Source organism: Carlito syrichta, unplaced genomic scaffold (assembly GCF_000164805.1).
Source record: "Carlito syrichta isolate Samal-C Ts95f unplaced genomic scaffold, Tarsius_syrichta-2.0.1 Scaffold306712, whole genome shotgun sequence".
NCBI classification, from domain to species: domain Eukaryota; kingdom Metazoa; phylum Chordata; class Mammalia; order Primates; family Tarsiidae; genus Carlito; species Carlito syrichta.
This window is the reverse complement of record NW_007250808.1, coordinates 717,827-728,713: the sequence shown is the minus strand read 5'-3', so window position 1 is coordinate 728,713 and position 10,887 is coordinate 717,827. Positions and strand designations below refer to the sequence as shown.

Below are 10,887 nucleotides of genomic sequence, written 5' to 3'. Positions count from 1 at the left end.
CCCAACTGAATCCCTGGAGTTTTGGTAACAGTCAACTCTGTCTCCAGACCTCAGGGCAGTGATTCTGTGTCATTCATCACTTTCTGCACTGTGGACAGGATAGCCTGGTCCTCAGAAGGTACCCAGCAGATGACCACAGCCGGAAGGATGCCGGTCTGCAAGACAAGTAACCAAAAGCATCTCTTGGTCCTTGCTGAGGACCTCAGAATCATTTCTGTCTCCCCGGTTGCCTGAAGATGGAAGTCCCCCTGCAGCCCAGTTCCAGCCCCAGCCCAAGCCCACAGCACTCTGCCCCCAGGGCTGGTCCTGCCCTTTGGGACCCTGCCCCCCGAATCTTCTCTGTCAGGCCCACTGAGCAGAAGATAAAGTAAGCTGCAAAGGAAGGTCAAGACTCTCAGACACATCTATCTTTATTTGTTTCCTGTCAGAAAATTTCAAGAATTACACCAAAAAATACTTCAGCCTCTGCTACCTACTGACAAAAATACACCACAAAATTATAAAGCGCTCAGCGGTTTGGCTAGGGACAATTTGTTATTCCGCTTCAGATGACAAATGAATTTACAGGTGACTCGAGGTGATGGGAGGGCGGGGGAGAAGGGAGGAAAAATCAGATGAGAGCATTTGGCAGGATAGTTTGAGCTACACTAGTCTTATTACCCAGCTGTTGTGTGCGATGATTTTAGCAACATAGCAAGCCACAGAAAATACCCTCTAAATGGCCTGTTGGAGACTCGAAGGCAAACAGTACTACATCTTGAATAACCAGCTCTCCCAGCCAGTTCTGGTCCTGTGGGACCTGGAGCCTACACCCTGCAAAACCAGCCTCCCCAAAACATTTGTGGGAGGCAAGAGAGAGCCCAATATGGTTCCAGGGCAGTGGGAGGCCTAGTCAACGCTGGATGCTGCCTCCTTATCAGAAGTTTCTAGAACCCGGCTGAGGAGCTTGGACGAATGTCCCCTGTCAACACAACGGAGTGGGCATAAGACAGTCACTTTTTCAGCTTCCTTTAGAAATAATTTGGCATCGTTGCAGCCCAAATCTTAATGTCTCTTCCCGGCTGTCACTTGAGGTTTCTGGTTATAATACTATTGTTGTTGCTATTGTTATTAGCACTTTGGGAAACAATAAACAAGCAAGAATTTTAAAATTAAGTGCCTGTGCTTATCGCTTATGGCCAAGCGTCACATGCCTGTTCTGTGCCTTCCTCCTCCTTGAAGCTTCTCCTTCCTTCTCTCCCTCCCTACCTCAGCTGTCTCGTGACCATGGGCAGTATCCAGGTGCGGATTCAGAAAGACAAGAAAAAGACAAAGAAACTCTGCCCACTCCTCAACATTTGCTGATGCAAGACCCATCACCATAGGGTGAGCATTCAGAGCCCGGGACACAAGTCTGCCCAGACCCTGGTGTGGAGGTCCGGAAAGTTTGTGCTCATCTTGCAAAATGTACCATGCTCGGTACATTTTGCTGTGGGTCATGTGCAGCCTGGGCTTCGTAATGCCAGAATCAGTCTTCCTCTCCAGCTTGGCCATTCCTAACTTCCCGAGTTCCTATCCTGCAGGCCGGAGGCTCACCAGATAGCCCCGTCTATGTCACTCACATATCCTGCACCCTCTGAACTCCCCACGGAAGCTACAATTCTTCGTCTAAGAAGCCCACTATGTCTGACTCTTGACTGCTCTCCAACGGCTTACTGATGGAGCCAGGTGAGTGCTTTCTGTTCATTTTCTTTGTTTCTTTCCTTCTTTGTTGTTACATTTTCCTAACAAAGAATAAGCAGTGGCTTTGAAAATATCTTACATGGGAACAATCAACACGAAACATGCCTTTGTACATGAGCCTGACTCGGGGACGAATCAACAATACCAAGGGACAAAAAGAAATATCGATTCAGACAACTCCAGTGCACGATATTTTTCGGTGAGTTCCTCCCTCCCCACCCTGCCCTGCCCTGCCCCGCCCCCGCCCCCAAATCCCAGGAGTACAGTGTTGTCTTATAATTGGAGCTTGGCTTAGCCAACGGGGGTCCCACTCTCCACTCCGCCCCCCCCCATCCTGGCTGGGTGGGCCTCTAGTGGCCCTGGGTCTTGGGCGGCTTGGGCTCATGGATGACGGCGGCTGCCGACAGCCACGGCCCGATGGCCCGGGCAGTGCTCTGCTTGGCCACACTGTAGTGGCTGATGACCGTGTAGAAGCGGCTTCTAGAGTTGGGGTCCTGGGAGGAGTAGTAAGCATCCAGAGAGGCCGGGATACAGCGCTTGTGCTGGGGAAAAAAGAGACAGAGTGAGGGTCGTTCCATGGGCTGCTCCCAACCCTCCCAGCCACACTGCCACCCAGTCTGGGAGCCAGAGCTACATCAGTCTCTCAGCCAAGGGCAGGGGACAGCTCCCAACCTGGGTCTAGATTCAGTAGCCTTCAGCATCAGGTCAATCACCATCATCAAAGCTCCACTTAGAAGAAGCAGAAGATCTGAACCTGACGTTGATATTAACTCAAGGGCAACCTCTTCTGCTTACTGAGTATAGGACTGCTGTGGATGCTGTAAGGACCCCCACTAGACCCCTTCTGTCTGGCTGATTTGTCCCCCGCCCCCTCATTGCCTCTCTAAGCCACCATTCACAGCCAATGACTGTCTCTTTTATTTTCTTGATTTTATATGTGCATCTCTTTTCTCTTACAGCAAAAGTCTGGGTTCCTAACAACATTATGCATTAGCCTACAATATATACATATATATAGAACAGTCACAAAATAACACCAATACTATCACTAAAAGTTAGACTATTGAATGAACTTGGACATTTCTTGAAGCTGTAAGTGTCCTTAGAATATGTTTCACGGCCGGCCTCGGTGGCTCAGCCTGTAATCCCGCACTTTGAGAGGCCGAGGTGAGTGAATTGCCTGAGCCCGCAGGTTCGAGACCCGCCTGGGCAACTTGGCGAGGCCTCATCTCTACAATAAATCAAAAAAATTAGCCGGGCGTGGTAGCGCGTGCCTGTAGTTCCAGCTACTTGGAAGGCTGAGGCGGAAGGATCACCGGAGCCCGGCAGGTCAAGGCTGCGGTGGCCGGGAGCGGCCACTGCACTCCAGTCTGGGCGACAGAGTGAGACTCCAACTCAAAAAAAAAAAAAAAAAGAAAGAAAAACAAGAATATGTTTCACTACAGATGTCAAGTCAATATGCTGTATTCTATATATAGTCACTAGGAGGATTTATTTTCTTTGCAAGTTTATGTCCCTGACTTAATATAGAGTTGGGTTCTTTATTCATTGTGTTTTGCCAAATTTAGTTATTTATTAAATATGCCAAACATTTATATGTTTCAAGAAAGAATACAAGGGGGATGCAAAAAATAAAAAACAGAATTTATTTTTTTAATGATGTATTTATTTTACATGTTTAAGCTTCAATCACTTTCAAAGTACTCTCTGTTTGATGCAATTCGCCTATCAAGATGCTTTTCCCACTGCTCAAAACAGTTTTTGAGTTCATTAGTTTTCATATCTTTTAGTGCTTCTTCCATTTTTTGTTTCACCTCTTCCACATCAGTAAAACATTTCCCTTTGAGGACTTTTTTATTTGGGGAAACAACAAAAAGTTGCTTGGGGTGAGATCTGGTGAATGGGAAGGGTGGGGTACGAGAGTCATGTCATTTTTGGTCAAAAACTGCTGAGCACTCAGCACGGTGTGGGCAGGTGTGCTCATCAATCACTCATCCTGAAATGGGCAAACACTTTGAAAGAATCTCCAAAAAAATTCACTGAAGCTGAACTCAACCTCTCACAACAATGCTGTCTGGTGCAGATGACAATGGGTTCCTAGACCTAGCAGGGGAAACTTGTCTTACAAGGGGCCTCCCCTCCAAAAGACAGTTGTTGGGTTTTTTGGATCCCTGGATTCCCTCAAATATAGTAACCTACATCCAGAGAAGTCTTGCTCCTCCCTGTCCTTGCCACTCAGTTCCCTCTTTCCTCCTGAGTAACTATTTTTTATTAAGTTTTTATATGCTTCCAGAATTTCTTTCTGAAAAAATAAGCAAGCTTATTTCATCTACCCTTTTCCCACACAAAGACAGGACCTTTCTTCCTTCATGTTCCAATGTGATCTCAAAGGATATCCTATGTCCATGGATAGAGGCCTCCCTCCTTTACATTCCCAGTTGTGTAGAATTCCAACATTATGGATATAGTGTAGTTTATTCAACTGTCCCCTAGTGTTAGTTGTTTCCAGTTTTCCAGAACCTCAGCTTCTGACCACTCAGAGGGTAGTCTAAGATGTCATACAGCAGAACTGAAGGATATGTGTTTTCAGATTGGCACATTTCCTTTTGATGCGCCCCCACCCCCCGGCCCCATGGAAACATAATAGCTGTGATGTCTTGAAAAACCTCTTAACAAAATACTCTTAGAACCTGGTTTCTCATATATAAAATGGAAGTAATAAAGTCTGTTTTTTCAAAATGTTTTTATGACTCAATTGAGATAATATTTAAGACAATGTCTAGCAAAGGACTTAACGTATGACAGGTACTCAGTAAATGGTCATTATTATAAATATATATTTTTTTGTGTCAGGGTGTCACTCTCACCCAAGCTAGAGTGCAGTGGCACGGTCACGGCTCACCACAGTATCGATCTCCTGGGCTCAGGAGATCCTTCTGCCTCAGTCTCCCAAGTAGCTGGGATTACAGGCACATGCCACCACACGTAGCTAATCAAAAAAAATTTTTTGTAGAGATGGAGTTTCACTATGTTTCCCAGACTGGTCTTGAAATCCTATGCTAAAGCAATCCTCTCACCTCAGCCTCCCAATGTGCTGGGATTACAGGCATGAGCTACCATGCCTGGCCTATAAATATTAATATTATAACTTGTTTTAGCACTAAAACAAATTCTGTCTTGATTGCAACTAACATTTGTCTATTACCTAGCAGGCCCTTTGTTAACTGATTTCACTTAAATTCTTTTCTTATGACCTCTAAACTACTATAGGGAGGCATTGTTAGCATCCATTTTGCTGGCAAGAAAACTGAGGCTTCAGGAGCAGGGAAACTCCTCAAGGTCATGCCGCTGGTTCAGTTATTCAAGGGAAGAGGAAACACGATCAGAGCAGTGGTTGGGGGAAAAGGGTCCAGCTCTAGGACTTGGGGACGGAACCTCAGAGAACCTCAGAAGCACCCTGTCTTCACACTTCTCCAGGGTCACTCTGGGGGCAACCCACCAGCCACCAAGCCAGGAAGACCCATGCCAAGAGGGGTGCCCCAAGATGGAACAGTCAAAGTGGCAGTGAGCTTCCCTCCTGTTGATGTGGCTTCTGAAGCTGGGTCACTTTGGACCCCAAAGAGTACCATCACTGGTGAGGGACTCTCCTGCCTCCTGGAGGCCAAGTCCTTGTGAAAACCTGAAAACTCTTTGTCAGGCACATAGTACATTTTACACGGTCCATAGGGAGGTTTCCATACCCAGAATTTGGACACTAGTGAAGGGAAGACATGTATAAAGCCTCCACTTGCACTTGACAGTGACCTGGGCTACCCGCCTGCTAGGAACCCCTTACCTTATAGACGAATCCCTCTGGGCAGCTGTGGTCATAAGTGAAGGCTTTGTAAACCACCAGGAACACAATGCAGGCGAGGAAAGCTAGGGCCAGGCTGACAAGGATGGTGACCTGGAGGAAGACAAGATTGAAAGTCATCCAGCCTAAGCCTCCCATCTCTGGTGCATGTGTGCAGCCTCCAGATCCAGCATGGCAGCAGCACATGGTGTGCTGACAAAAGCCAGTGGCCCGGGACTCAAAGGACTAGCTCTGCCCCAGCTTTGTCACCCACTTGCAGCCTCAGGCAAACCACCTGTACATATTGGGCCTCAGGTTATCCCTTCTTCAGGATAATCTCTGAAGCTCTTTTTTGACCCAGTATGTGATTTCCCCTCTCCTTTTACTTGTCCTGCTATGGGAGAGTGGGTGTTGGGTATTAAGGCATCACTTCCCATGCTTCCCACTTTCCATCTCCCCCACCCTCACCACCACTACTGAATCCCCATCTCGGACATCACCTCCACTTGGACATCGAATACATATTTATTTTATTTTATTTCTTATTTTATTTTAACTTTAGACAGAGTTTCGCTCTGTCACCCGGCAGATTATCTGACCTCCTGGCCTCAAACAATCCTCCCACCTCAGCCTCCTGAGTCACTAGGATTACAGGTGTGCACCACCACTGCTAGCTATTTTTTTAAATTTTACTGTTTTATTTTGTTTTTCATTTTTGGTAGAGATAAAGTCTCGCTATGTTGCCCCGGCTGGGCTTGATCTCCTGGGCTTGAATGACCCTCCCACCTCGGCCTTCCAAAATTCTGTGGTTATAGGCATGAGCCACCAGACCCCATCCAGGACACACAACTTAAACACATTCTCCAAACTCCTGCTTTCCTCCCTTCCCAAACAAGCTCCTTCTATATTCTACCTCATCTCAGGAATGTCAGCGCCACTTCTACAGCCACTCAAATCAGACATTGTGAAGTCATCCTTGACTCTCTCCTCACACTCTACATCCTGTCAGCAGTAGAAACGATCATCTCTGCCTTCAGATGCATCCATAATCTGATCATCTCTTACCACCTCAATCATTTCCAACCTGGCTTGAGTCATTCTCACCTCTCACCTGCAGCAACCAACAGCCTTCTACCTAGTGTCTTTCTTGCCACCATAGTATATTCGACACACACACCAGAGAGGTCCTTGCAGAATCAAAGACAGGGCACAGCCCTTTCTTGCTCAAAGACATGTCAGGGTCTCCAATCCAAGTAGAGGACAAAACCAGCTCCTACTCACTACCTACAAGCAAGTTTTTTAAAAAAAAATAATACAGACTGGGCATGGTGGCTCATGCCTGTATTTCCAGCAATTTAGGCAGCCAAGGTGGGAGGATTACTTGAGCCCAGGAGTTCAAGACCAGATTGGGAAACACAAGATCTCATCTCCAAAAAAAAATTTAAAAATTAGCTAAGTGTAGTGGTGCACTCCTGTAGTTTCAGTTACTCAGGAAGCTGAGGCAGAAGGATCACCTGACCCTAGGAGGTCCAGGCTGTGGTGAGTCATGATTGTGTTACTGCACTCCAGCCAGGGCAACAGAGTGTGACTCTGACTCAAAAATCAATCAATCAATTACCAAACTGTGGGCATCATCAGGATTTATCAGAAAGGAGTATCTGCAAATTTCAGACGTACCTCCAGGGTTGTACTGGCCCCATCCCACCCCCTGTGTACAAAAGGGCAGGGAACTCCAATATTCAGGGAATTCCAATATTGATACATCTGGTATAATTATATGTGTGTTATTTTAAAAAGCTGGTGGTTCCTTGAGTCTGTTGGCTTTAAAATGTGGAGGAATTCTTTTCATGGAGAAAAGTTTCCTTTTGATTCAGAAGAAAGATGGGCACCTTGGGGGTGCCCAACCCATTTCCTTCCCACCCCAGGGTGTGTTTATCAGAGGGAGGTGTGAGTTGACACTGCTCCGAACAAATGAACCTGTTCGTTGACAACTTTAAATATCAGATGGGAGGAATTTAGAAAGGAAAAGAAGAAGATGGACATGGGGGGAGCTGTGCAAATTCCACGGGTAGACATTGGCCATGAGAATCCCTCATGCATGTGTGTGTGTGTATGAAGTTTTAGGACAGTGTCAGGTCAAATCAATTTTAAATGATTGTTGGCACCGTGTGCTGCCCACCCTGTCCATTACCCTAACCTGGCCTTTGAAGCCAACTGCACACTCATTAGCCTCCTGCCCAGGGCTGGGGTAGTCATAGGGTGGGTTGAGATGGTACAGAGATCAGACCAGGATCACCCAGGCAAGATGTGGAGTCAAGATGGGGGAGTCAGTGGAGGGTGGTCCTGGAGCAAGATACCCCTGAAGAAACACACGCCCTGAAAATCCCCGAAGATAGCATTTGAATAGTATAGGAAAGGGAGCTGCCCATGACCATCACTCAGCAATGCTGAGGTCTACCCGGTCAGCAGACACTTGAAGTACAGATGTAAAGAAATTCAAAATGTCCACCCAGTCAGAGTAGTTATTTTTAAAAAGTCTAGGATGGGCATGGAAGCTCACTCCTGTAATCCCAGAACTTTGGGAGGCCGAGGCAGAAGGATCACTTGAGTGCAAGAATTCAAGACCAGCCTGGGCAACATACCAAGACTTTGTCTCTACAAAAAATAAAAATAAAATAATTAGCCGATTGTAGTGGCACATGTCTGTAGTCCCAGTTACTCTGTAGGCTGAGGTGGAAGGATCACCTGAGCCCAGGAGGTTGAGGATGCAGTGAGCCATGATCACGCCACTGCACTCCAACCTAGGTAACACAGTGAGAACCTGATTTTTTAAAAAAAGTAGTCTAGAAACAACAGATGTTGGTGAGGATGTGAAGAAAAAGGATGTTCATACACTCTTGGGGGGGATGAAAATTAATACAACCACTATGAAAAACAGCATGAAGATTTCTCAAAGAACAAGAATAAAACTATACCATTTGATCCAGCAATTCCACTACTGGTTATCTACCCAAAGTAAAAGAAATCATTATCTAAAAAGGATATCTGTACTCGTATGCTTACCACAGCACTATTCACAAGAGCAAAGACAAGGAATCAACCTAAATGCTCATCAACAAATGATTGGGTAAAGAAAAGTTGGTATATACATATACTGTGGAATACTACTCAGTCATAAAAAGTAATGAAATCATGTCTTTTGCAGCAACATAGATGGAGCTGGAGGCCCTTATCTTAAGTGAAATAACTCAGAAACAGAAAGTCACATGCCACATGTTCTCAGTCATAGGTGGAAGCTAAACCCTGGGTACACACAGGCACACAGAGTGGAATAAGGGACATTGGAGACTACAAAATGTGGGCATGTGGGAGGGCACAAGGTATGAAAAATCACCTAACAGGTGCAATATTTACTCTTTGGGGGATGAGTGCACTAAGCACCCAGACCTTACCAAGATGCAATATATGCACGTAAGAAACCTGCACTTGTACTAAGTATCTAAGTATTTTAAAATAATAAAAACTGTAACATATGAACAGATAAATAAAATGTCCATATTTCTTAATAGCCAAAGGGCTGAAAGTGCCCAAATGTCAAGAAACTGATGACTAGATAAACAAACTGTGGTCTAGCCACACAACAGAAAGTTGTCCATAAAAGGAATATGTGCTAGTGTGGCAGACCTCGACATCATTATGCTGAATGACAGAAGCCAGACACAGAAGATACTTACCATGTGATTCCATTTATATGAGACAGTCAGAATAGATGCGTTCACAGGGATAGATGCAGATTGGTGTGCACCCAGGCCTGGGGTCTAGAAACAAGGAATGACTTGCTAGGGGACTTTTCTTTTGGGGTGATAGAAATTTTTTGGAACTAGACAGAGGTGATGGTTGCACAACACTGAATGTGCTAAATACCATGGACTTGTTCACTCTAAAGTGGCTAATTTTGGCTGGGCACGGTGGTGCACACCTGTATTCCCAACACTTTGGAAGGCCTAGGCAGGAGGGTCACTTGAGCCCAGGAGTTTGAGACCAGCCTGGGCAACATAGGGAGACCCTATCTCTAATACAAAAATTAATTAATTATTTTAAAAATAAAGTGGCTAATTTTATGTTATGTGAGTTTGCTTCAATTTTTAAAATAAATGCCCAGAGCCCAGGCAGTATCCTGGCCCCTACAGCTCTCCTGGGACAGGGGGCCATTTTACTGTGCAATGACTCTTTCTGTCAAAGGGACCTTAACATCCTTCTAGAATCCCCGCACTCCACAGAGAGCGCCACCTGGACCTGGCCAGGAGAGCTGTCTATGCGACAAGGACTCAGACATGGTCCCAGGGCATTCCTGGAGTTGACACGGCTGCAGGCTCATGTGTGCAAAGGAAAGAGTGGAAGGTCTACCCTGATAGGCAGAGTCTGGAGAACCTCGGAGCCTCCTGTCCCAGTGACCACAGATGACCCCAACCCCTGCCCAAGCAGAGCTCAGGCCACTGGGCAGAGCCAGGAGCAGAATAAGACCTCCCAGCATGGGCATGGATATCCCCAGACAGGCTGGACGTGAACTCTGGGTGGTTAGTGAGGAGGCGCTGGGGGCTGGTGTAGGGCCTAGCATGTCCATCCGAGGGCCAGAATCCCCTCATGGAGTGGGCCCTTCCACTCCTAACAGTCCCTGAGTTGCAGCCTAGGGCTAGTGTTTTCAAAGTCTACCCATATGTGTAGCATGTCTTCATTTCCTTTTATGACTGAATAACATTCCACTATATAGATAGACCACAGCTTATTTATCTATTCACCAGTTCATGGACATGTGGGCTGTTTTTGCCTTTTAACTACTGGGAAGTCCAGACGTTTTATATTTCTTTACATCTCTGCTTCAAATATCAGACTTACAGGGTAAGTCTGGAGGCAGGGAGGTCAACAGGGAGGCTGATGCAGGCCAGACCTGGGCAGTGAAGCAGAAACAGTTAATGGCCTGGAGAAGGCCTAGCAGTAGCACAGTGTTGTGAGGCCAGAAGAGGAAGATCTGGGTCAGTGGGAGAGGGTCTGTGTTCTTCTTATTACTATTTTTTTTTTTTTCATTAATCAGTAGTTTTTATTATGGTTTTGTGGGGTACAGTTAAGGGTAGGTGTACAATGAAGTTTCATTCAGGCACCCTGTAGATAAGAAGTGTTTTCCCATCCCCCGACAGATATTTGCTACTGTTAATCCCTTCCCCCTCCCCCCCATAGTTTCCCAGTACCATCCGTCATTTTCTCATAGTATTGCATTGGATGTTCAAGGTCCATTATATGAGTGAGAACATGTGATATTCGGATTTTTGTTTTTG

General features: G+C 46.0%; 1 protein-coding gene across 4 annotated transcripts in view; it reads right to left on the bottom strand.

The window, feature by feature from the left end:
* Positions 1-385: 385 nt before the first annotated feature.
* Positions 386-10,887, bottom strand: part of NSG2 (neuronal vesicle trafficking associated 2) — a 69,610-nt gene continuing 59,108 nt past the window's right edge. For all 4 annotated transcript variants that reach the window (XM_008063289.1, XM_021715134.1, XM_021715133.1 and 1 more), the window contains exons 4-5: positions 5,558-5,668; positions 386-2,264 (exon numbers count right to left, since the gene is read on the bottom strand). In XM_008063289.1, the coding sequence (XP_008061480.1) occupies positions 2,073-2,264; positions 5,558-5,668 (303 nt within the window). In that variant the 3' untranslated portion in view covers positions 386-2,072. The remainder of the gene's footprint in view (positions 2,265-5,557; positions 5,669-10,887) is intronic.